We start from the raw sequence: 26601 nt of genomic DNA on the forward strand, positions 1-26601 counted from the left end.
TTGTATTACTATCAAACTATTTTATTAGAATATGCATTTGTTAAACGACTCTATCATTTAAATGTTGATTTAAATTCTCTCAAGCCATGTTATTTATATACCTATAATTTTACAATGTCAAATATAATTTATAATTATACTTAATTAAATATTTATAGTTGAGATTGTAAGATTCATTACATCTATAACATTTATCTTTTCTAAATTTAAATTCTAATTTCATAATTCTCCAAGAGATTTTGATAAAATCGAAGACCAAAATGTATTTTGAAAGCTTGTGGGATCATCGCATCATAAGATTGAATTTTTAATATTGTGTTGGGTAACAAGAAAAATAAATTAATATTTTTTAAATCTTGGATGAACAAGACAATTATTAACCAGCAAAAGAATGTTTCTACCATTTATTTTTTTAATCAAGATGATTTTGCAAGATTTATTGCATCTAAACATTTATCTTTTCTAGATTTGAATTCTAATTTTGTAATTCTCGAAAATATTTTGATAAAATTAATAACAATAATGCATTTTAAAAGCTTGTATCATCATTGCATCATAATGTTGAATCTTTGATGTTGTGTTGGGTGGCCAAAAAACCAATTCAATATTTTTCAAATCTTTGATGAAGAAGACAATTATCAACAAATAAAATGATAGCTACTCAAATTAATATTTTTTAAAACATTATAATTATAGTTCTGTATACCTAACAATGAATTATGAAGGAATTTTCTCATAACTATCTTCATTGTAGAAAATAATAATTGTTTGTGTTTTCTTGTACTATTTTTTACCTTCAAGTTGCTTTGTTGCAAAAAAATGATCTGGTTATAATTTATAAAACAATCATGTTTCATTCTTATTGAAAACATATTTCATGAAAAATTAATTTTTTTTTATAGATTGAAAATCACTTTTTATGAGCTTTATATCAACTTATTTACTTTTTTCAAAATGATGATATGTTTGAATGTCATGTCTTGATTGAGCCAACCTCAATAAAAATGGAATTCTAGCATATTTGCAAAATAAATATTTTTAAAAAAACTTATTTACATGCTTAGTAATTAGTTCTTAAGTTGTATTCACATGTTTTTCATATTGAACGAATCATATATAAAGAACCTTCTCTAAATTTAGGAATTTTGAGATTTTGTGTCATTTGGCATTGTCTTTTTTAATATTGATTTATAGATATTCTAAAAGTTTAATAATTATATTTGATATTTGATAATGTTGTTTGACTCATTTACAAGTTAAACTTTTCTAGCACCTACTTTTACAAATTTTTTTAGGTGAAAGTTAGATTTTCTATTTTGTACTCATACAATGCTTTATGTATTTCATTTATTATTATTGATTTCTTTAAACCTATAAAATGAGAAGTCATTGTATTTATTTTTACCATTTGTGATATTGTATGTTTTTTTTTTGTATATGTTTAGTGTTCATTAAGTATATTAATTGATTAATTAAGTATATTAAATAAGTAATCATTAAATGTAATTTTAGTTTGTTGAAAAAATAGATTGATCAATCAATTTTTCTATTTAATAAGACTAATATGTTAAGGATCAAGAGTTAATTCTTAGCCCTCAAACTAAACAAAGAAATTCAATTTTATGAAAGGATATTTGCAAAGTGTGGCCATCTAACATTAAAGGTGTAAACTGGGCTTTGGGATGTAGAAGTAAGGTGCTGTTTTGGAAGGATTCCTGGTTCGAAGGGTATGGCCCTTTACATATGGACATTTTTTAGAATATTCCTGAGGTCATGTTGAATTGCTCAGCAGTTGATATGATGGATGATAAAGGCCAATGGTAATGAGAAATTTTTGCTCATTTCCTCCTAATTCAGGTAATTTTGATCTTGGCTAGTTAGAATCCTCCTCCTCCTCAGTGGGGGGAAGATAAAGCATATTGAAGACATTTTACAGGTGGTCAATTTTTAGTTAATTTAACTTATCAGATTCAAGAAGATAGTAAAGTTACTCATCAACAAAACAACCCTTTGTAAAAGATCATCTGACAATGAAAGGGTCTAGAAAGATTAAAGATATTTGTTTGGACAGTAACTCACGAGACCATCATGACAAATGAAGTAAGATGGAGAAGGAAAATCACTTCTAACCCCTGTTGTAGTCATTATTTGACAAAGTTAGAAACAATCATCCATGTTTTCCATGACTACCCAAATGCACATGAGGTTTGGGATGGAATTATTGAAGTCGCAGATCAAAAGGCTTTTTACTTTCTTAATTGGTATACTTGGCTGCTGAATAACCTTCGAGGTAACCATCCAAGTTCTAAGAGAAAGTTTTAGGATCTTGAATTTGGCATTGCATTATAGAAAATATAAAAGGAGAGAAACCATTAAATTTTTAATTCTTCTATATCTTCTTATACCAGCATTGTTCAAGTGATTATAAGACTTATGGGTGATGTCATTCATTTTATGGTTGGTGAATTTGGGTTCAAAAATAATACCAAACAGAGGGTTTGTATAGGGTGGAGATATCCTCTAAGTGATTAGGTGAAGATTAACATAGATGATTGTAACAAGGAAAACCCAGGGGTGGCTGGAGCTGGTGGAGTCATTAAGGATGCTATGGGTAGATGGATTGTTGGTTTCACTTTTAATATCAGGATTTGTACATTAGTGGGTGCTGACTTGTAGGCAATTACCAATGATTTGAAATTATCTTGATCCAAAGGATTTCAAAAAATTATTTTGAAATCTGATTTGTCCTTAGTGGTTGATTTAATCACTAAAAATAAGATTATCATTGACAAAAATTATAATCTAATCATGCAAGCTAAAAAATTATTAGCAAAAGAATGAGATATTTGGGTGCTTCATGTTTGCATAGAAGCAAATTCGATGGTAAATTGCCTAGCCAACTACGGTTTAACCAAGAGTTTTTTGGATATATTTTCTATTTTCTTTAATGATCATTTTATAAGTCTTTACTGTATTATGTATTTATGATTTGATTGGATCAACTTTGCCATATTTAATTTATTTAGGCATTTTAGCCCTGGTTTTAACTATATTAAAAAAAAGACTAATTACATTAATGAATTTGTTTTGGCTAAATAAATTCATAGAATAATGATTCATAATTTAATAATTAGGTGGTCATCATATAAAATAAAAAAGAATATCTTGATAAATTAATTTATTAATTTATTAATTAATGTATAATGTATTAATTTATTAATTAAATAATATCTCAATTAATTAATAATTTTTCATGATTCAAGATATTAATTTATAAAGTTTTAATTGTATTTATTATTGAGTGAAGAGTCGTATAAAAAAATTGGTCAAATTTTTTCATCAAAAGTGTTATTACTTGTAAAATAACAAAAGGAGAAAAAGTTTTATTTTGATATTTTAAATTATATTTTTTTTGAGGATTTATTTCGAAACATAAAATAGATTCTTATAATATAATATATATATATATATATATATGTGATATAATGATATGTTACTTTATGTATTTATTTTTTTATCTTGTATTTTATCATATAATGAGAGTATCATTTTAATGAGTTTGGATTCCTTAAAATTTGAAAGTAGATAAAAATAAAGTAAATACCATAAAAAAGATGAAGATATGATAACTATTACATGATGCATTGCTGGGCTTGATCATATTTTTTCATAAAAAATATACTCTGATGTTGTAAGTATAATGTTTTTTTAAAAATAAAATTTATAACTTAGATTATAAACTTGACTAACTATGATTTAATCTTTTAAATGTGAAAATATAGATACGAGATTAATCAAGATGTTTAATTTGTAACCAATTTAATGTTGAATGATAAAATTAAAAAAAAATCTATTTTAAAAACTTATCAAAGTAAAAAAAAAAAACAGCAATAAAAAAAATAAAGATTAAATTTAATAAGAAATAAAAAACTAAAAGAGCATGAAATTGAAAGAAATTTTTGATTTTATAAAATATTTCAAATAAAATAAATTATAATAAAAAGAATAATAATTAAATTTGAAGAAAAATAAATTTAACAGCTACTTTAAAATCTTGAAAGGTTAGATAAGAAAATCAAGCAAGATAAAAAAAAATCATTAACATTAAATTGAAGGTTTGTTAATTATATATATCATCCAAAAATAATGTTGTCACTGAAATAATTTGAATATCATTAGGAAGTGCTACACACATCACCTAATTGGCACATAAATGATCTATTTATCAGAGCATGTAGTATATATGCTCACTATTATTTTAAATTATTTTTTATTTGTTCAATTACCCTTAAATCAATTTATTTTTAACAAATAATTTTTTATTTGTTCATTTACCCTTGAGTCAATTTATTTATAACAAAAAAATCATAATAAAAATATAAAAAAGTTGTTCATTGCTGGTTAAGAAATTTTTTTTAAAAAAGTAATTTAGTTATTTTATTTTATTTAAAAAATAAAAAACTTGTAAAGCCTTTGACTTTCGGTTTAGTTATTTTTAGTTCAAGGATAATTAAATAATTTTATCAAAAAAAAAAGAAAAGCAAAGACTAATTTATTTTCAATAAAATCCAAGTAAAAAAGAAGTTTTTACTTCCAATGACCAGTCCATTGCCTTGGTCTGGAAGAGAAAAATCATAATTATATTATAATAATTCACAGTTTTCGGAGTCCGTGTATACAATGAAACATTCATTCCTCTTATTATTATTATTATTTTTATAATATTATTATTCCGTGGTAATGTTGGGTTTGACAATACGACGAGTAGCTGGGAATCGCCAGTGATTTTGTTTTCGGTTGTTGATCAATGGCAAGACATGTAAATAAACGTGGCTATAGCCATTCAGGGGAAAAACATGTCAGATAGAATAGAATGAAGAGTCCAATACGTAGCTACCTCGCAACAGTGGTAGTCTGTATTTGTCTTTTACATAAAAAGGAAGTATCACATCCCCAATAAGAAACACATGCCCGGATGGCTATAGCCTGGTTACAGCGACAATAGCATTGAAATTGATTTTTTTTTTTATAATTAAAATCTGATTTTTTTAATTAAATATTTTAATATTTTAAAATTATTTTGATGTATTAATATTAAAAATAAAATTTAAAATGTAAAAAATATTATTTTAAAGTATTTATAAATAAAAAAATTAAATAATAACTTCTATATACTTTTAAACATGAAGATTGTTATTTTATTTTGAATTGTAATAATAATTATTTTTAAAATATTTTTTATTTAAAATTTATTAAAATAATATTTTTAAATACCAACCCATTAAAACAATATAAACATAAAATAATTAATTTGAATAATTCTTTTTTAAATAAGAGTTCAAAATGTTAAAAAAAAAACTTTATAAAATTTAATATAGCTTCATAAAAATTATCTATTAGACATAAACATATTAATTTTCCAATAAATAAGAGTAAATTACTCCTTCAAGTGATTTTAATCCAAAATAATACGTGAAAATTGCATAGTTAAGAGTGTAAACAGTTTTTAAAGATCATTAACAAAAAGTTATTCCAATAACATGAAATATTTATCTTTAATTAGATTGAAAAGATAAATTTAATTTTGATACGTGAAAGAACCGATAAAATTATATCATATTTGTTTTTTTTTAAATCAAAATGCTAGAAAATCTAAAGCCGAAAATTTCCACCTGGTTTTCTCGACCAGATTTTATTTTCCTTTTATGGCCTCAATTTAAAAGAGACCCAGACCCATAATAAAGCCACAAGGGGTGGAAATACTCAGTCAAGATAAGGAGAAATTGGTCATCTTACACGTCGACCCCACCCATAATTCATTAGACAAATAGATAAAAAATCCCATTGTTAAAAAAAAAAAAAAAAACACACAAATTCCTCCCTCCCTCCCTCCCTGGCTATCTATATAAATATTTACAGTGCTGCTTGCTGCACTAAAAATCCTCATTTTGATATCAAAACGACAACGCTGTGCCATGGCTTCTCAAGGAAAGAAACTCATTAACGACCCCAACGGTTCGCTCTTTTTCCTCACATTTTTTATTAGTAATTTAATTCTTGTTAGTAAAATTGCTTCTTTGCGATCATTGTTTTGTGTTTGGTTGCCGATGAACCATTTTTATTTATTTATTTGAAATGTAACTGTTATTTGTGTTGCTTATAAAAGAATCCTTTATTGAGATTGGAATTTATTGATTTTCCTTTACATTTCTATGTTGATTGTAATATTGGTGTTATTTTTGAGTTCTTGAATAAAAACTTTGTTTGATTGCCGAGAAAATCCGAGTAAAAGAAAAGAAATAAAGACGATCGAATTTTGAGTATTATTTTATTTTTCTTGGTGTATTTGTTTTTCAATTTAATGACATAAATGTCAAATAAATTTCTGAAATTAGGTGTGGTTGACTTTTAGGTTGGTTACATGTTTCCTTTGACTCAACTAATATCTTTTTTAAAATTGTGTTTATTAATCAGTGAAAATTTTCCATTGGAAGATTAATTGAAGTAATTTTTTATTGCAGCTGTAGTAACTGAGTTCATCGAGGGTCTTGTGGAAACCTACCCTGGATTACAATACCTGGATGGCTTTCCAGAGGTGATGTATATTCTAAAATAATATGTTTATTTAAGAATTTGGAAGTGGCCTTAAATAAATTAGAATTGGAGGTTAATTGTGATGTTTTCATTATTGTGGAGACGCAGGTCAAGGTTGTGTTACGTGCTGATTATGCAAGCGCTATGCTTGACAAAGTTGCCGTTATATCAGGTCCTTGGTGCTTGAAAGTATTTGAATATGACAATTTTTAGTACTTTTAGTGTTGAAGCTTGAAATATATACTGTGCACCTTCAAAACTCTTGATACGGGTGTGTCATATGGTTCTCTGATGTTGTTATGGTATAGGAAAAGAAGTGGTGAACTGTAAATCTATGTGCTTTTGGAATGACAAACAAGTTTTGGTACTGGGTTGGTAGTGGTACTAAATGTTGATATGTAATTCGAAAAGAAAATAATGGTTATCATCTTTATTGTTCTTTTCCAGGCTGGATAATATGCTTATATATGCTTTGCCATCTTTTATGTGTTGATGTACATATGTAATGGTGGTTTTACATGTTCCTGGAAGAGTTGTGACTGGATGGTTTGCAATTTGAATTATTTGGCTGGAGTGAACTGTTACCCCATGGAACTTTTTTTCTATTTTTCCATAAGATTTTGCATAGCAGCTCTTCTACACACACACACACGCAGAGCAAATGATTCTCGGTCCTATTTTTCCCAATTTCCTATAATATTGTCAGACACATATTTATTGTATTTATTTGTGTTAATGATTCTCGGTCCTATTTTCCCCATTTTCTGATAATATTGTCAGACACATATATATTGTGTTTATTTGTGTTCTTGTGGCCTGCATCATAGACAGAGTCAACACCTTGAAGCCCAACCTACTTAATATCTGGTCATACTGTTGTGTTAAGACATCGTTGGTTCCTTTCAAATGATTCTTGGAGTGAAGCATTTTCTTTTAAAATTTCCTACTTGAAAGTTTAATAAGCAAACAGGAGTGAGCACAAAAAAGTCCAATTCTAAAGAAAGCTGGGAGATGTGAGATGAATGACAAAAAGAAAACGAAAACACTTAGAAATGTTTTGATATTGCATTACATGATCCTAAATCATAGAACTTAAGGACTTTGTGAGTAAGATGTGAATGCTATGCTTTCATATGATACAGGAGGAGGGAGTGGGCATGAACCTGCCCATGCTGGATTTGTCGGAGAAGGGATGCTAAGTGCTGCCATTTGTGGAGAAGTTTTTACTTCTCCTCAAGTTGATGCAATTCTATCTGTATGGTTTCTGTATGGTTTCTTTCTATTTAATTTCTTTTTGCAAACAATTTATTTCACCTTATAAATTATGTACCTCATCCTCCTCATAGATGGCTTTGCTCTAATGTGATTCAACTTCAGGGCATCCGAGCTGTTACTGGTCCAATGGGATGTCTTTTGATTGTCACGGTATTGCAATTTCAAAACTAGTTGGTTAATAGTTTCATCTTATTTGGGTGTGGCAAAGTCTCATTCGGGCTCTTAAAAAAAAACAAAGAAAGGGAGAAGAAAAAATGGAAAAAATGAAACTTGGAAAAGAGGGACAATGAACTTTGCAACACTCTCTTAAGTTCATAGCTATCTGAACAATATTTGGCTGTCAAATTTATTGTGGATTCATAGTTTGTAGTCGGGATGTTGACAGAATTATACTGGTGATCGTCTAAATTTTGGTTTGGCTGCGGAGCTAGCAAAATCTGAAGGTTATAAAGTCGAGGTATCTTAACTGAACTCCAAGTTTCTACTGCATAGCTGGATAGAATATCCTATTTAATAATATTGCTTTTTCAGACTGTAATTGTTGGAGATGATTGTGCATTACCTCCACTGCGAGGCATAGTTGGACGAAGAGGGTTGGCAGGGACTATTCTTGTTAATAAGGTTCTTTCTTTATACACACACAACCTAAGGCTGATAGCATGTGCATTCATCTTGCACACTTTGATTTTGTTTCTTTTGGCCTTTTCCTCTTTCTTTTGTTTCTTTCTATAAATGTAGGACTTAGATTGGGTTTTCTCTTGCCATTTTCTTTATAAAGGATTAATTTGATCATAATTTTTATCCACCAATTTTCGTAGTTGTATTTGGGTTTCTGGCTGCTAATTTCATTTGAAGTTTAATCTCTATTTGTTTCACTTACAGGCTTTCTTCTTATAACTTCTTCTCCCTATGTGAAACACAGATTGCTGGAGCCGCAGCTGCTACTGGCCTTTCTCTTGATGAGGTTGCTGCAGAAGCAAAACGTGCATCTGAAATGGTTGGAACAATGGGCGTTGCTTTGTCAGTTTGTACATTACCTGGTCAGGTTACATCAGATCGTTTGGGCCCAGGAAAGATGGAACTAGGTCTTGGAATTGTGAGTCATTTCCATGGAGTGATTGCTTTCTTAATGTCAAAAGTGCACTGGACATCCTTCCTTGTGAATTGATAATACTTGTCCATCTACTTCTGTATGTGCACATATATCATAATGCAATTATGTTTCCCATTCTTCCCATTCAGGAGAGAGATAGGGGGGTGCTGTCCATTTCTTCCTTCTGTAGCATTTTACCAAATCTGTGGAGCTGTCTGTTTTACTTGACATAAATTTTTGGTTGCACATTCACAAATCACATAGATTTTTGGTTGCACATTCACAAATCAATTCCAAATAACATCATTTCTTTCCAGCATGGGGAACCTGGTGCTGCTGTAGCAGACCTTCAGCCTGTGGAAGTAGTGGTTTCTCATGTTCTTCATCAAATTTTATCACCGGTATGTTGAAAATCTTAGGACTAGCCCGAAGGTACTCATTTTGTTTTATGTTAAATTCAACTTAATCATGCTTTGATCCCAGGTAGTTGGGGCCTTATCCATGCTTCCCTTTTAGTAAGAATTAGGGCCAGCTATAAGTTCTTGATCTGCAAGGGAGATACATGAGATTATGACAACATAAAAGTAATCATACTTTGAAAAAGAAAAACAGGTGATGTAGGTTTTGAGCCCCAATATACTCAATATGAATAGGGTAATTTTTTATTGTATAACTTTGTACTTATTCCCAGTTTTGTAATCCAAGTGTATCTGTGAACTTGTCTCCATTTATTTTCATTCCAGTACTTGATTTTATTTCTATCATCTCATTGTGATTTCTTGATAGGCCCCAAACTTTTTAAATATCTTTTCAATGCATCTCAATTTTGAAACTTTTTTTTTTTATGTAAATACACTCGATCTATCTCTGCTTTCAAGGAGGTCTTAAATAGTTAGCTTTAAGATTATGCAATCTTATGTGAAAAAAAGGATCTCTTACTCAGCTGCTAATGTCCTTACACATTTGTAATAGGAAACTTCAGATATTGATATTGCATATATTTCACTGACAACATAATTGATGCTTAGTTGTTTGTATCATTGAATTTTTGCAGGATAGGAACTATGTTCCAATCACTCCGGGTAATAGAGTGGTACTATTGGTCAATGGGTAGGTCTTCCTTTTTACACTTTACATTAGTACTATCATATTAAATTAGATTAGCACTATCATAGTAATGATGTTCAAAATCAAGCATTCTATTTTGATCAGGTTGTTGGCAGTTCTGAACATATGAAACCTCTGTTTGTGTTCACCCCATTTACATATATTTCCTCATCATTTTGCAAGTTCCTACATTTAAGTTAGAGGGCTGCACCCCTGTTTTTGAGGAATTTGTTTCCCCTCTTATTTCTTCTATTGTTTTCAAAATTGCAGACTAGGTGCCACCCCTGCAATGGAGCTAATGATTGTAGCAGGAAAAGCAGTTCCTCAGTTGCAGCTGGAACATGGATTGGCTGTTGATAGAGTGTATACTGGATCTTTCATGACTTCCCTTGATATGGCAGGTTTGGAACTGATATAATTGTTCATCTCAATGTTAGGTTTCTTTCAGGATTTTTGAAAGAGCATTCTGTTAATGAAGCTTATCTCAGCTTTTGTTTCTTTAGGATTTTCAATCTCCATAATGAAGGCAGATGAAGCAATTCTGCAACGTTTGGATGCTTCTACGAAGGCTCCACACTGGCCTGTTGGTGTAGATGGTCTGTGGTGACATGCCAGGATATTGTTTTTATTCTTTGTGGTTAATTGCATGGCTTCTGGTCTATAAGATTGATTTATAAGATAATTCTTCATTACAATTAGGTAGCATCAATAACTGGTGATCTATGTTCCTTTAGTAACTTTTGTTAAAAACCTCTATAATTTGAACTATAAAGTCAGTTAGAATTTCTACTACTGATTTCATGTTGATTGGTCTCACGAGTTGTCTTTGCAGGTAATCGCCCACCAGCCAAGATCCCTGTTCCACTGCCACTGTCTCATTCAGGAAAGAGTGATGATGTATTTTTCATGTTCACATATTTCTCTAATTCCATATGTGATCTTAGGAAAAGACAACTCTCTTCTCTGATTAAAGTTCCCTAACAGCTTGGATTTCTTGATTTTTCTACTGTTAATTCTATAGAAAACAATTTGAAGATTCAACATGCTATCAACTATAATTGTCTATGTCATACACTTCATATCTCTCTCTTTCTGTGTTTGTATATGCGTTATTGTTAAGTTGTCTCCAACTATTTCTTTAATTTTAAAATCTTTCCCTTCCATCCTCTTCCTTCTCCCCCGATCTGGAGAAGCTGGGGTTTACTTGCCTTGCTTTTATTGAGATGAAAAGCTGAGCTTATGTTTCAGAATTGCTGATGCTACTTATAGGAACAAAGAAGGGTCATGTAGAATAGTCACACATGCTAAAAACATTAAAAGCCCCTTCTGGCACTGAGTCAAATAAAAACAATTGTTTAGGTAAAAAAGTTTTCCATTCAGGCAGATGCCAGTAGACTCTGCACGTATTTCTGCTGGCAAAAACATTATACTGGATGGTCACCTTTGCGCCAAATTTCCATAAAAATTGTGCTATTTATGGTATTATGTTGAATAATGATTACTTTGTCAAACCTGACATCCCTTGTATGGTTTTGACTAGTCATTGAGTCGGCCACAACAGCTCAGTGAACAAGGACATCTTCTTGAGGTGGCTATCAAAGCAGCGGTGAATGCGATCATGGATCTTAGAGACAATTTAAATGAATGGGATGGCAGAGTCGGTGATGGTGACTGTGGATCAACAGTGAGTCTATCTCAAATTCTGATCTCATCATCTTGCAATTATAACTTTGTGTAGGGTTGATTTGTCTGCTTTTGCAGATGTATAGGGGTGCAACAGCAATCCTGGAGGACATGAAGAAACAGTAAGTTTTCTTCCCTACTGCTCAGAAGTTTTTGTAGGATGTTTTATATTTTTTTAGTTCTAGTGATGTTTTTAACATATAATTGAATTTTCATATGATTTGGGGGGCAATTTCATATGATTTTCATATGCTATCATTTGTTCTCATGAATTGATTGCATCTACCAGAAAGAAATAAACTATTGCTCTATGATGAATGGCTAATATGTGTTTTAGTCTCTTTGTAAATTGTAAGAAACTTTTTATTTCTTGAATAAAGTTACTTTTCCCATGACTTGCCTGAATCACATTCTTCTATTTCCAGTTATCCCTTGAATGATGCTGCAGAAACAGTTGGTGAAATTGGATCATCTATCAGAAGAGTTATGGGAGGAACCAGTGGGATTATGTATATGCTTGCATTGAAACTTGATTAAGTTTCACATTCTTTTCTTTTGATTCTTATATTCATGCATGCACATCCACTCTGATTCATTTCTACTTTTTAAAACAGATACACGATATTCTGCAAGGCAGCTTGTGCAAAGTTGAAAGCAAACACCCAGTCAGTTGTTACATCTAAACAATGTGAGATGATACTCCAAAATGATTGTTGTCGAACAGGAAAATCTTGATTCTAACTACTCTCTTTAATCAGGGGCTGAAGCACTTGAAGCTTCCATAGCTGCTGTCAGTAAATATGGTGGGGCTAGTGCTGGATTCCGCACATTGTTAGATGCCCTTATTCCAGCCTCAGCTGTTCTTCAGGAGGTCAACAATAATTACTTTTTTTCTACTTTCTCTGTTCATGTGGCATTGATCTTTTGATATTAATCTGGTTACTTTCTTGAGCAGAGGCTAAATGCTGGAGATGATCCTTGCATTGCTTTTCTCCTCTCATCTGAAGCTGCAGTGGCTGGAGCTGAATCAACCAGACACATGCAGGCACAGGTGACATTTTTGTTCCTCTTCTTTTCTCTGGATCCTATTGCATGTATCTTTCCCAATCACCTGTTTGATTCAAAGGACGTTATGCAAGTTGACTCTGACCAAAAATGGCTCTGATAAAGCACAACGCTTTTCATGGTAAAAGAGAAGTTGGTAATGATTTCCACCAATTTTTCAAGCCCATATGGAAAACAAGTGAATGAATGTTTACATGAAGTAAACGATGGACTAGGTGAAATTGCAACCAATTTTACACCCTTTCCAATTCTCATCTCTTAAAATTATATTAGAAACGAAATACAAGCATATAACTCACAGCAACGGAAGGATTGGGGGGGTGTTTACAGGTTGAACTATCATTCAATGTGTAATTTTTATATTCAGAGGCATTAGCTTCAAGTGAAACCCTGTTCTTAGAGAAACAAAAATCAGGTAGTGTGAACTTTAAATATAAACAACGTGCAAAAGTTGTCAAGGTAAAAAGGTTTCTACTTCCAATTATTGTGGGACTGCAATGTAGGTATTTATCAAGACTAGAAATTATTTTAATGCCGGTGGCTGATGGTTGAAAATTTTCTTATGTTCTTCACTGGAATAATTATAATGGATGTTTATCCTCATACACGTTTCCTTTCTAATATTTTTGTCCATGTTTACTACCAATCACATATTCATTGGTTTTACTATATGTATGGTGGTATTTCTATTTTCATGCCGTCCTATCTAAATCCAAGTGGCATTTTTTTATTCCTTTTAAGCCTGTAAAAACTAGCAGCATGAGTGAAGCAGGAAGAGTTTCCATAATAGATACAGGTCACTCTGACAACCTTGAAAGATCATTGTTGGGTTGTTCATAAAAGTAAAAAATAAATCACTCGAGTAAAGAATAAATGATAAATGTCATGTGCTAGTTCTTGACCTCTGGTATGGCAATGCAAGCACTTCCATATATTCATGCATTGCATTGTATGGGTTTTGGGGATCTTACCAAATAGCTTATGCAGGCCGGTCGCTCAGCATATATCTCCCCGGACATCCTTGCTACAGTGCCAGACCCTGGGGCTATGGCTGCAGCTTCATGGTATAGAGCAGCAGCCTTAGCCATCAAGAACCAATACCAGGTCCATGAGTAGATGCATCTGCCTTTCCCTTCAACTCGAGCTTCTTTTTGGCTACTCATTTTTACATCATGATTGTATACTACAGTCCAGCTAATTAGGCTTTCCGCTTTTGCAAATTTTGCTCGCAAAGCTGAGAGAGTGAGTTTTATGAATTCACGCTGTAAAATCTCCAGAAAGATTTGATCAAATCATGTTAGAGTTGACCATAATATGTTTTGAAATTGTTTGTTTGACCGGTCACTAGAATATAGACGTTTAGATGTCTTGTTGGGTTATGCATGTAAAAATAACATTCTATGTGCTTATTTTCTGATATTTTGCACATAATTCGAGGAAATTTTAGGACACTCTAAAGCATTGTTGCTGTCGTGCCTTCTGCATAAAACCCGGTTATTTGTTCAGCTGCATGGAGGTTAATACAGCATCAAAAGACATGAAGCCTATGATCTCGACGCAGAAAAAATAAATTAAAAAAAAAAAAAAATTTAGTATACTAAAAGAACAAGGTGTTGTCACTAAAAAATTAAAAAAAAAATTAAATTAAGTAGTATACTAAAAGAACAAGGTGTTGTCACAGTGGAGTTGTACTTCAAAATCTTTTAGGGCCATTGAACTTTTTCAATTATAATTCTGTCTTTCAAAGTTTTATGATTATAGTTTTATAGGTTGATGTCTTTTGATTTATATCTCTCCATATATTATATATAAAGTGTCTCGGGATTTTGTTTTATGAATTAAAGACTAGTTTTGCTAAATAAAAATCGACTGGTAGTTCAAAATAAAAATTAAAAAAATAAACATCAAATTTAACAAATAAAACAAAAGTAGTTGGTATGAAAAACTCTAATTTTCTCTGTATGATTGATAGCTGAACATTTAGCATTTCACATTCTAATTTCCGTTTATTATATTAAAGGAATGTGGGCCTAGTTTCGTAGCCATGCCTGGGCTCTTGGATAGTGACTTTGCTTCCCAGACCAGCAGTGCAAGGTCTCTTTTATTTTGTTTTGTTTTTTTTTTTTTTAATTTTAATTAATTAATGCACTTTTTACTTTTCATTGCTTTTATCTAAACTTAAATCAGTGGCCCCTCTCTTTCATTTTTTAAATTGTTTAGCTCATTTTTTAAAAGTAATAGTTATTTTTTAATAATTTGTCTTTAATTTTTTTATATTTGATATAAATAAAATGTATTTACATGACGTATTTTAAAAAATAAAAATAAAAACTACTTATTCTCAATTAAAAGAATAATTAGATAAAAAAGAAGAAATTACAAAGAAAAATCGGGGTTAAACAAATGCACACTTATTTGTAAAAAAAGCTTTCCACAAAAATATTAATTCCTCATTTTAACATATAATTAGTATTAACACCTCTTTTTTAATCTATCCATTTGTATATTTTTCTAAATTATTAAATTAAATTAAACATAAACAATATCTCAATATTTCTTAACTAAAAAAATATATGTACAATAAAACAAAATCATAATTCTATACATTAAATCTGTAAGTATAATTGTATTTTTTAATGGTTGTGGTTGAAGTTGAGATTGAGTACATCTTAATTATGCACAAAATTCAATTCTAAAAATTAATTTTTCTTGTTTTTCAATGGTTTCATACATAAAATTCAACTTTAATCACAAAAATAAATACACCTGTCACTCGATCATTAGAGAATAAATTATGAGGTTCAAAGTTGTGTTCTATTCTAACTTGGCTTTCCTAGAAACTACCCCCCATTTAATCGATAGGTCTCAAGCATATTCTTGATGAGTGATTTTCGGGGAAGGTCTGGCCAGTCAGGAGTCAGGACATTTCCTCGTCGGTGCCTGGAAACGCAGCAGAAGACCTCCCGGGAGGGTGTAAAATAATTAATAAACAGAGGGAGGAAAAAAAAAAGAAAAAAAAAGGGGAGTAAATAATTATAATACCAACAAATTTAAGTCAACAGTCTTCCACCGTTGGATCAAATCAAATCAAATTCTTAGCCCAGAACATAGCAACCCGAATCATGTGGGTCAGGCTCTCCGAAAAGCAGAAAAATAATTAAATACAAATTTATGAAGACCGGAGTGAGCAGTTCATTTGCTCGCGGTTAAAAAAATCTTTTTAATTTTTTTTAAATTATAGTTTTTAAAGAAATGCATATTTATTTAAAATGATATGATATGAATTTAAATTACAATTATACGGGAAGCCAGTATAAAGAATAAAACCTATTTGGATCGGTCAAAAAACAAAAACTACCATGATACGGACAGTAAAGAAGAATATAATTAGTATTTTATATTTTATTTATTAAATTTGAAATATTATTTATTAACCATCAAAAAAATAAAATTATTCCATATATAAACAGACACAAGCAGCCTTAAACTAAAACAAACCCCGCAGTATCTGTTTGTAGTAATAACATGACGGAGCAGCTAACAGAGGAACAGATCGCGGAGTTCAAGGAGGCTTTTAGTCTATTTGACAAAGATGGCGATGGTATTGTTATTATCTCTACACTATTTGATTGTTTTTTTTTCTTTTCTTAGTCAAGAGAAGATCTACTGTAGATTTGTTTGCTCTGCTCTTGCTACTGATTAGTAAATGATGTGTGTGATGTAGTAGTAGGAGGAGGAAAATTGTAATCTGGGTTTTGTTTCTTCTTTTATTTCTTTGTTGTTTGTTACTGGCATGTTCTTCTTCATGGAAAGTTGTTGTGGGTTTTGTTCTTACAAATGATTTGTTGAAGGCTGAAGCTTTTTCCGTGGAATCAAATCAATTGTTATTGTTATCAATATTGTCATCTTGATGGTCCATTTAGGATCTTCTGGTGATTACTTGTTTGCGCTCTTGTGATGGGTTTATGTATAGGACGCCATTTGGATTAGGTAGTTGTGCAGGACTGACTGAGTCCTGTTTTCTCTGAGATGGGAAATTTTAAAGAAATGGGTTGTGTGAGATTCTCACTTTTAAATGCTTAATTCATTGTCTTAAGTTGAACTTCCATCAAATAAAGCGTTGCTTCAATTATTGTGCTTTGCTCTGTGTGTGGAACTTATCAAATGATAGTTGACGAAATCACTTGGATGCAATAAGAGGATGATTTTTGTGGGGTAAACACGTCCATGTTAATCAGATATCTTGTATGCTGTGATTTAAAACTATCTGATTTATAAATAGATTGCACTGTGCTGTGGAATTTTGATGATCGAGAAGTATTTATTTCATGTCAGATTGGGAATTCTTTTAATCTGTGTGTGATGTCTTGCAGTTCATCTGCTCCATCGCAGTACAGTTGTGAAATTAACATTACAGCCTTTTAATAGTGTACAAAGCTTCTATAATATACCATTATTGTTCAACAGGTTGCATCACTACCAAAGAGTTAGGGACAGTGATGAGATCTCTTGGACAGAACCCCACTGAAGCTGAATTGCAGGACATGATCAATGAAGTTGATGCTGATCAAAATGGAACTATTGATTTCCCTGAGTTTTTGAATCTGATGGCAAGGAAAATGAAGGTGAGCTTTGTAAACTTTTATTAGTATTATTGCAGTTGTTTACTCTGTTGGGCTTGGGGCACCACTAGTAAGTTTTTTTTGTGAATGGTTATCTTTTAAAAGTTTAAAATGTTCCAGTATCATATTAGAAATTTTTGTTCTAAATTTGGATTGCTGTGAGTCATGATTTCGTGCAGAAGTCTAGTTCAGAAGCACTGGATTGTCATGAAATTCTAGATATTACAGTATGTTCCTTATTTGTATTGTGTATCCTGTTGATTCACAAGTAATTGATTCAGCAATTTCTGGTGCTGCTACTACTATTTTGTTTGGTTATTGTTGTTTTGTCATGCTAGCAAACTTTTCTCTATTTTGCCCATCTTCCATTCTTAATAATCCAACTAGCATGATTCTTTACCTTTTCAAGGGTGTTTTGCACTCCTCAAGGGTTTAGCCACATTTCAGCCATTCTTTGTCTTACATGAACTGACAAAAATGCCTTTGGGATTTCTCAAACAAAGACTCTCTAGTCTCCACCATCCTCTGATCGTCATGCATAATTGAAATGCTGAACTTGAATTTGCTACCAAAATAAACTCATATCTTGTGATGGCTTGTCCTTTCTCATTACACAACCTTCACTTCCTTATGTCCATAAACTCCATATTCTTCTACATCCAATTCCATGCCCAAACACCCCACTGCTCTTCTCCCAAAAAAAAAAAACTTTTATTTTATTTTGGTGTTTCTTCACGTTTGTATTAAAAAGAAAAGAAATCAGTGAATGACTGGTGTTTTGAGTTTACTGTTTATTTGGATCCCTGGTTAGAATCGATGCCATTTTTGAGAGCTGGGTTTGTGGAATGGAGGCAGCAATATTTTGGTATTTTTTTTTTTTTGGCTTGAGCTGGGGTTAATGTGATGGTCTGCGGGACTGGGTCTAAGAGAGAGTTGGGGGTTTTTGAGCTCCAATTTATTTGTGGTTCAGTTAGAGTTGGGGTTAAGGTGGTGATCTGGGGTAAAGAGTTGGAGAGCAAGTTGCAGTTTATAATTTGGGATTTTTTGTTTGTGGGTTTCTTTTTGTTTGATTTTCACGGGTTTTGGTTCATGTTAATTTTACATTAGTGAAATAAATTATGTTAAGTTTTTTTGACAAGTTTAGTTCATGTTAGTTTCAAATTTAAGATTTGTTTTGAAACCAAAGAGTAATGTTTAATTTTGGTCTCCCTTAGCTTGTTTTTATTTTGAAACATTTTATCTCTGCATAAAATTAATAAATAAATAAATAATGAAGCATTTAGTAATGTGTCAAGGTCCAAGGCACCATAGCTTTTGTTTGAGACATATTGATGGCATATTGGTCAGCTTGCAAAATAAATGGAACGATCAGAGCTTGGTTAACCAATTGAAGAGTGCAATTATCACCTCCTGTGTTTATTTCGTGGAAACTGACTTTTCCTTGGTTAAAAGATTTCAATTTCCTGTTGACGTGTATATTCTGCTGTACTTTTTATTGAATTTTAACTTTCTGGGTGAAGGATACTGACTCAGAGGAGGAACTCAAAGAAGCTTTCAAGGTATTTGACAAGGATCAGAATGGCTTTATCTCTGCTGCAGAGGTAAACAACATATCAGTATCTTTAATGCTATCCTCTTCCTTGATTGGTAACTTCATATAGTCACTACGCCTGTTGTAAACTGGATGATATATTGCCCATCTGCTATTGACTTCTGCTGCTCAGGTGATTTAGTTTCTACTCTGTGTTGATGTTTACCTGACATGTGCAGCTTCGACATGTGATGACAAATCTTGGGGAGAAGCTGACTGATGAAGAAGTGGAAGAGATGATCAGAGAAGCTGATGTGGATGGTGATGGCCAGGTGAATTACGAGGAGTTTGTGAGGATGATGCTGGCCAAGTGATGGGAGACCTTTGTTTGTTGACCTTGAAGCATATAGTTTATTAGGCTTTGTGGTAGCTTCTTGTGTTTGAATGGGATGATACGTACTATCAGTTTCTCTTCCAGTCTTTAACCTTATGCTCAGTTAGTCTTGTGTTTGAATGGGATGATACATGCTTTCAGTTTCTCTTCCAGTCTTTAACCTTATGCTCAGCTAGTTTCATACTAGTATGCTGTTCTTATGAAGTTCATCTTTCTTCTGTGTTAATGAATGTTGGTTTATATCATAATGTAGATTCATATCATAATTCATATTCACTTGTGCTCCAATGACTCCTCTTTATGAGGTTCTCTCCCAGATGTTAAGAATATAAAATAATATCTGTTCCTTTTCTAGGCAGGGCCACGATTGAGCAGTGAAAGTGGATCATCTGTTCCTTGCTCTGCATTTCTTTCCTCGTGGGAAGAAATCTTGCGTTATAAATAGCTGTTATAACTCTAGGAGTATTCAATTATCTCCTGGAAAATGATTTCTTTTCCTTGTTTAAAATCTGCACCAAATTGTCATAGCTTGGCACGTCCAATAGGGTTCTTTCCTTGGTTTTGTTCCCATTGTTTCATGAGATCGATCCCCAACAATTGGTTTCATTAAGATAATTCGCCGTGCCATTTTGTCATCTGTTGCGTTGGGGCACTAGTCGTCCGTGGGCATTGATTTTCATTGGGATTTTAACTGATGAAGTTATGCTCCTCTCCTCGCCCTGGGACCTAGATTACACTATTGGAATCCATCCATTGGAAAACTAAAGAAAGAAGGTCCTCACCATGTTCGTTTTCGAACTTAATGTGCAAAATAGCATTGCCTAGTTGTTTATTTCCTACTCAAGTAATTACCCTCGTCTTCGGTGCAAAATGTTGGCATGCATTTGAGCTGGGTAGCATAGTTTTCAGCTTTGTTTCTTATTGTCGTGCAGGTTCCTTAGCATTGGAGATTTGCTTTCACTGTTATCCTTAGTCGGCTCCGCCTGATTCTAGCAAGTTACCGTCATCTACTCTGCCTTCGGGCAAACAACCAGTAAATGATAATAGCGATTCTTATATATATAGATGTTAATGTGAATTAGTAGTTTTGTTATCACAATATAAATTTTACATAAAACTAACTTCAAATATTACATAAAATAAAGCTTAAACCTTCATAGCTGAAGCCCAAACAAAACCATAAATTACAAAACCTCAAATCCATAATTGAAAGTTTGATATTTTAATATCATTTTTATTTGTTAATTATAACCTCAAATTAATGTGTTATTATTAAACATTGTTTTTATTTATTAATTATAAAGATAATTGATAATGACAATAATAAAACATGACAATGTATATTTTTAACTTATAAATGGATGATTTAAAATTTTAAACATTTTGTTCACTATGTATGTTCACATGTTCACTTATTAATTAACAATTTTAAATCATGTTTATTTAAAATAAGTATGAAAATGTATAATATATAAGACAACATTAAAATTAACATGATAATTAGTTAAAACAGTATTACAAAAGTAATAATAACAAAAATAACTCTTAACTAAAAAAATAACACAACATAATAATACATTTGAGTTTCTCTATGCCTTTTATAACGGCAAGTGGAAGGGTTGACTGCATCAACAGTACGACTTCATCAATAGCACGACTTCTACTTGTTTGTGTGGTCTCATCCTCTAAGACAATTACTTGTCTGTGTGGTCTCATCCTCTAAGACAACATCATCTAAACTTAATGTTTTCTTAAAAATTAATTGTAATATGACGTCTCGAACCAAAAAGATCCATAATAATGAGCAAATCCATGTAATAACTTTCCAACATAATATGAAGCAAATAAAAATTATTAATCAATAAATAAAATGCAACAATTTTATCCAAATATATAAAAAGTAACAAATATAACATTTTGAATTTGACATGCAGGTGGCTCATACTCCATCTCCTCTAATATATAAAAAGTAACAAATATTTATAACATTTTGAATCTAACATGCAGGTGGCTCATACTCCATCTCCTCGCATAAAGAAACCCACACTGGGTTTGGTGTAATGATTCGAGGTGTTATACTCGAGTTCCGACCTATGTATTTCTCCTTGGAAATTATAGGATGCATCTCTCCAAAAATAAAATTTCTTCATGTATCTCATATTGATAAATATTAGAGATGATGGATTATCCAATTATAATTAGCGAGCCTGCTCGAATGACTAATAGATTGCAATTGATCGCTCATAACTATATTAGATAGGTTGTGTTACTTAAAGTTAAATTGTCATATTACATGGTCTAGACAATTTTGTATCACGCTGATGGTGATTTTTTTTATGTATGTTTTGTTGGTTCATGTGTGTTTTCTTTTCAACTTTGCTATCTTAAAGAAATATGATCTTTTATGCTATCCCCAGATTAGTACCATTGACATTCAGGTGTATGAACATATTGTGATTGAACAAATGTTTCGTTTGAATGTTGAACTCGATATTCAAGTAAATGTGCAATGTGTCATTATTTAAAAATATTCATCAAATCATCTTATTTTTGAAAGTTTGTCCAACTATCAAATCACCACTACTAACTGATTTTCTACGATAAACAAACTAATCATTACAAATCATGTTATCAACTCCAATATCATGATTAAATTCTAGAACATGAGGGCTTATTATCTTACCATGACCACTATCTAATGTTTCAACTAAATCCATGACACTCTCATCTTTATCATCACTAAGTTTGGAGGAGTCATACCTGCACTAATCATAATGTGTAATTTTAATCCTATTTTCATTATAAATTCCTATAAACCTATCTTTCAATGTCTTGGACATACCAACACCACTTAAATGTGATAATTGCTTAAATGACTGAGCACACAAGGGTATAGATATATTAATATCTCCATGCTCCCATTATATAAGCTACTAAATTTACGTCGATCACTTACATACAACTCCATTATGTTCATTTCACTTTGAACAAACAATTCTATTATATTTCTAGAATCCACATCACATATAATCGATATCGAAAAATATTGTTATTCTCCAACAAGACACCTCCAAGTGATATTTATTTCAACATTATTATAATTCATCACAGGTATTCTAGATATAATGTTTTTGGATATCTTTAAATGACATGTCTTTACTAGCATTCAAGAACACAACACTTCCGTCAATACAAGTGATATTATTATTCATATAAGGAACAATAGTACCATTATAATAACACAACATATAGAAGTTTAAAGATATATTTTGTAAAATAAAAATACCCATTTCATAAATAAAAAAAATCTCACAATTTAACGCAAACCTTAATTTCTATTACTTTGATCCTAATAATATCAATGAAAACATATCTAATTGCATCAATAAAAAAAAAACTAAATAATCTCAATTGAACAAAGTCTACAATTATAGTAATTTTTCTCGTAACTTTATTAATAACATCAATTGATTAAAAGTCTATATAACTGTATCAATAAAAACAAAATTTATCTAAATACAACTCCATTATGTTTATTTCACTTTGAACAAACAATTCCATTATATTTCTAGAATCCACATCACATATAATCGATATCGAAAAATATTGTTATTCTCCAACAAGACACCTCCAAGTGATATTTATTTCAACATTATTATAATTCATCACAGGTATTCTAGATATAATGTTTTTGGATATCTTTAAATGACATGTCTTTACTAGCATTCAAGAACACAACACTTCCGTCAATACAAGTGATATTATTATTCATATAAGGAACAATAGTACCATTATAATAACACAACATATAGAAGTTTAAAGATATATTTTGTAAAATAAAAATACCCATTTCATAAATAAAAAAAATCTCACAATTTAACGCAAACCTTAATTTCTATTACTTTGACCCTAATAATATCAATGAAAACATATCTAATTGCATCAATAAAAAAAAAACTAAATAATCTCAATTGAACAAAGTCTACAATTATAGTAATTTTTCTCGTAACTTTATTAATAACATCAATTGATTAAAAGTCTATATAACTATATCAATAAAAACAAAATTTATCTCAATTTAAACAATATTATTAAATATGGCAAATTACCCAATAATCAATTTAAACTCTAATTTCTCAAATTCAAACCTAATTGATTTCATAAATAACATCAATTGTATTAAAAACATGTAATTGCAACATTTAAAACTCAAAATTATCTCAACATCTACAAAATATCTAATCAACAAACACAACGCAAATAGTTATAAATTAAAACTCAAAATTCCACAACACAATGCAAATAGTTATAAATTAAAACTCAAAATTTATCAATTCAATAATAAAACTCATAAAACTAAGAGATGATGAAACTATTTAACCTTGATTTTTTGATGTCGAGGTGGCGGTTCAATTAGTTGTGGTGATAGGAAGGCTGTCAACAAAAGATTGAATTTGCAATTTGTAACAAAAAAATAATAATAAAAAAACTCATAAAAACATGAGGAAGATGATTCTAGTGTTTTGGTAGAAGATTAGAGATTGTTTTTATGAGTTATTGGAGGTTGGTTTTGTTTTGAGGTGGCGATCATAAAAAAGAGAAGAGAGATTATATATTTATCATAACTATTATTTAGAATGGATAATATATTAAATTCATGATTTTGAATTATAATTTATATTAAAAGCATGATTTCATAATAGCTTTTTTTAAAACTATGCTTTTCCCCTAAAACTTTTTTAAACTGTATTATTCCCCTGAAACCTTTTTATTTTTTTGTAACTTCGTAATTTTTCAAAAAAAATAATTCAAAGTAAAGAAGGCATGCTATGAGAATAGTAAGTCCACAGATCTTGTCCAAAGCAAAATACTCCGAATCTGACAACCAATCATCACATACATTTGTCTTCCCTGTAGCCGTTGGCATTAATCAAGTGTCCAATACATGGACGAAAGATCTCCAATTCTTTGAAGGGAAAAGTTGCAATTTGCAATCCAACTATTGCACAGTATTTAAAGTAATATAAAATTATTTAATAGTATTCAACAATTTAAATTTTTTATATTTAGTTAACTTTTTAATATGATATCAAAATAATCACTTGAATCTTATCACTAAATAGGGGGTTGGAGAACAAAATCAAGCTATTAAGCATAATTATCAATTCCCCCCACAAAATTCCCACGCCATTTTCTATAAGAGAGAACTACTTCAAACAATAATTAAGATCACAAATTAAATTGCCATAAATTCTAGACAAGTAATTATACAAGCAATCCAAGAACCATTACCTCATCTTGATTGTACCATACATCCATGCATTATTAATTAACAAAAGAATTTGTTATATTAAGAAAATAAAATTACAATTAGTTGCTTTCAAGTTCTTTTTCAAGATCCCACAATCTAATCGGTCAATATAATATAGCACCTTTTTTTTTTCTGAAATTGCATGAAATTTTCTCCTTTTTATCAGATAATCATAGGATTAAAATGAAACAAAAAAAATAATAATAAAGAAAGCCTGTCATCTAAAGGAAAAGCATGGATAAATGACAATCAAGCATGAATAAAAGATGAGAAAATGAAATAAAATTAACCAAAGATAAAATGGAAAAAATATACATGGAAAAAAAATATTCCTCTCCTCTCACCCCCCTTCTTCTTGAGTAGTAAGAGAAGATGCATTCCCAGTAGAAGCAGAAGTAGAAGAAGACGAATTCTTATGATTATGCATCCAAACTTTAAAAACCTGTCTACTTATCCCAATTCCTCTACAGAACCTCTCAACTTCATCTTCTTCATCTTTCCTTTGCAACTTCCACCCCAACTTCTCTGCAAATCCCAACATTTTCTCCTTCTGTTCAGGTGTAAACTTAGTCCTATGCCTCTTTTTTCCACTCCTGTCACCTGACTCCACCACCATCACTGGTGGCCTGAAATCCCTCTCGTTATTCCCTTCTGCATAGTCTATCATATCCATCACCACTGTCTCTGATGATGGTGGGTGCATTATGTGATCCCTTCTGTTGCTGCTGTTGCTGTATGTTACTTTGCGGTGGAAGTTGCGGTGGCAACCACAGGCTGCACATTGGAGTGAATATGGTGATGAGGTATCATCTAGGGTGAACTCACCACACCCATCTGTGGCATAGCTACCAAGACTGGCTGCATGGTTTCTTAGGCATTCTTTGTACAGATCGTTTGTGTTATCACTTTCCATTGTGCTTCTGTCTCTCTCTTTTCTTCTTTCTTTCTATGTCTCTGTTAATTTGGAGGGTGTAGATGTACTGTTTTGATGTGCTCCAATAGTTGTTTTTAATGGAAGATAAGAGGGTTTGAATTACTAAAATGGTCCTACATTGTTATTTTATTTACATTAACGTTCCATATATATATATATATATATATATATATATATTCTTTCCCCCTCCTCCTCCATCTAATTCGATGTGAAAATAATGTTTAGATCATAGCTTTTATATTCCATTCAAAGTTTACATAATTTAATTTCTCAACTCTTTAATTAATTTATATATGACACTCATTTCTCTTCTTCTTCTTTTTTCACGTGGAAATATTTATTAAGTTTTGTAAAAAAACCAACTAATTAATTTGAAATAATGTTCAGTTTAAAGTAGTTTTGTTACATTGAGAATCTTATCCCTAATTGTTAAATAAAAAAAAATAGCTATATTTAACACTAAATCTTAATAAAAATATATACTATGCTTTAAATGTTTTATTAGAGAACATGGATCAAGGAAGTTGTTTAATATTGCTACAAAATATTAGGGATTTTTTAGAAGTAAATAAATTTAATTTGTTATAATTAGTTTGAAACTTCTATCATGGAAGTTTTATATCTAGATCATTCAATTATATGTGAAAAATAGTTTTAACACAATTGAAATCATATATGAATTTTCTTATATAAAAACACCGTGACATGATTAATAAAGGTTCTAATTATATATAAAAAAATTAATTACCTAGCTACTATTACTACGAAACTTACAATATGAAGTCTTGTATATAGGTCATGAGATTTTGGAATTAAATCATAGAGGAAAAAAATAAATTCCTCGACGCACGGTTGTAAATCATTTTACTTATAGGTCAAAATCTTGAATGGCACGGTCGTAAATCTTGGAAAGCAAAGGGTACAAAGGGGGAGATAGTTGGGATTATATATATATATATATATATATATATATATATATATATATTTTTTTT

At 30.8% G+C, this 26601-nt stretch overlaps 3 protein-coding genes across 4 annotated transcripts; 2 read left to right on the plus strand and 1 right to left on the minus strand.

Annotated features, from left to right (window-relative positions):
* Positions 1 to 5836: 5836 nt before the first annotated feature.
* On the plus strand, positions 5837 to 14264 carry LOC105133296 (putative 3,4-dihydroxy-2-butanone kinase). 2 transcript variants are annotated; one of them, XM_011037226.1, is made up of 20 exons: positions 5837 to 6015; positions 6522 to 6595; positions 6703 to 6766; positions 7737 to 7849; positions 7972 to 8019; positions 8255 to 8326; positions 8401 to 8490; positions 8792 to 8965; positions 9280 to 9363; positions 10017 to 10072; positions 10340 to 10470; positions 10573 to 10665; positions 10902 to 10966; positions 11610 to 11753; positions 11831 to 11874; positions 12178 to 12261; positions 12367 to 12440; positions 12511 to 12623; positions 12708 to 12803; positions 13805 to 14264. In XM_011037226.1, the coding sequence occupies exons 1-20, from the start codon at positions 5976 to 5978 to the stop codon at positions 13931 to 13933; spliced, it is 1788 nt and encodes a 595-aa protein (XP_011035528.1). In that variant the 5' UTR covers positions 5837 to 5975; the 3' UTR covers positions 13934 to 14264. The 2 variants fall into 2 exon arrangements, with proteins under 2 accessions (XP_011035528.1, XP_011035529.1); XM_011037227.1 differs by lacking the exons at positions 5837 to 6015; positions 6522 to 6595; positions 6703 to 6766 and having other exon boundaries at positions 7769 to 7860.
* A 2010-nt stretch (positions 14265 to 16274) lies between these two features.
* LOC105133297 (calmodulin-like) lies at positions 16275 to 19636 on the plus strand. Its single transcript, XM_011037228.1, has 4 exons — positions 16275 to 16418; positions 17285 to 17442; positions 18960 to 19040; positions 19210 to 19636. The coding sequence occupies exons 1-4, from the start codon at positions 16343 to 16345 to the stop codon at positions 19342 to 19344; spliced, it is 450 nt and encodes a 149-aa protein (XP_011035530.1). The 5' UTR covers positions 16275 to 16342; the 3' UTR covers positions 19345 to 19636.
* A 5240-nt stretch (positions 19637 to 24876) lies between these two features.
* LOC105133298 (zinc-finger homeodomain protein 4-like) lies at positions 24877 to 25662 on the minus strand. The gene has a single exon (XM_011037229.1). The coding sequence runs from the start codon at positions 25586 to 25588 to the stop codon at positions 25016 to 25018; it is 573 nt and encodes a 190-aa protein (XP_011035531.1). The 5' UTR covers positions 25589 to 25662; the 3' UTR covers positions 24877 to 25015.
* Positions 25663 to 26601: the final 939 nt, after the last annotated feature.

Source organism: Populus euphratica, unplaced genomic scaffold, assembly GCF_000495115.2.
Source record: "Populus euphratica unplaced genomic scaffold, PopEup_1.0 scaffold114.1, whole genome shotgun sequence".
Taxonomy (NCBI): domain Eukaryota; kingdom Viridiplantae; phylum Streptophyta; class Magnoliopsida; order Malpighiales; family Salicaceae; genus Populus; species Populus euphratica.

What these genes read in the sequence shown, in the direction of transcription:
- LOC105133296 (XM_011037226.1), top strand. Translation starts at nt 5,976, where the DNA reads ATGGCTTCTCAAGGAAAGAAACTCATTAACGACCCCAACG. An exon ending in ACCTGGATGGCTTTCCAGAG is followed by an intron (nt 6,596 to 6,702) that starts GTGATGTATATT and finishes GTGGAGACGCAG; the next exon opens with GTCAAGGTTGTGTTACGTGC. An exon ending in CTGGCCTGTTGGTGTAGATG is followed by an intron (nt 10,666 to 10,901) that starts GTCTGTGGTGAC and finishes TTGTCTTTGCAG; the next exon opens with GTAATCGCCCACCAGCCAAG.
- LOC105133297 (XM_011037228.1), top strand. Translation starts at nt 16,343, where the DNA reads ATGACGGAGCAGCTAACAGAGGAACAGATCGCGGAGTTCAAGGAGGCT. An exon ending in TGATGGCAAGGAAAATGAAG is followed by an intron (nt 17,443 to 18,959) that starts GTGAGCTTTGTA and finishes TTCTGGGTGAAG; the next exon opens with GATACTGACTCAGAGGAGGA. An exon ending in GCTTTATCTCTGCTGCAGAG is followed by an intron (nt 19,041 to 19,209) that starts GTAAACAACATA and finishes TGACATGTGCAG; the next exon opens with CTTCGACATGTGATGACAAA.
- LOC105133298 (XM_011037229.1), bottom strand. Translation starts at nt 25,588, where the DNA reads ATGGAAAGTGATAACACAAACGATCTGTACAAAGAATGCCTAAGAAAC.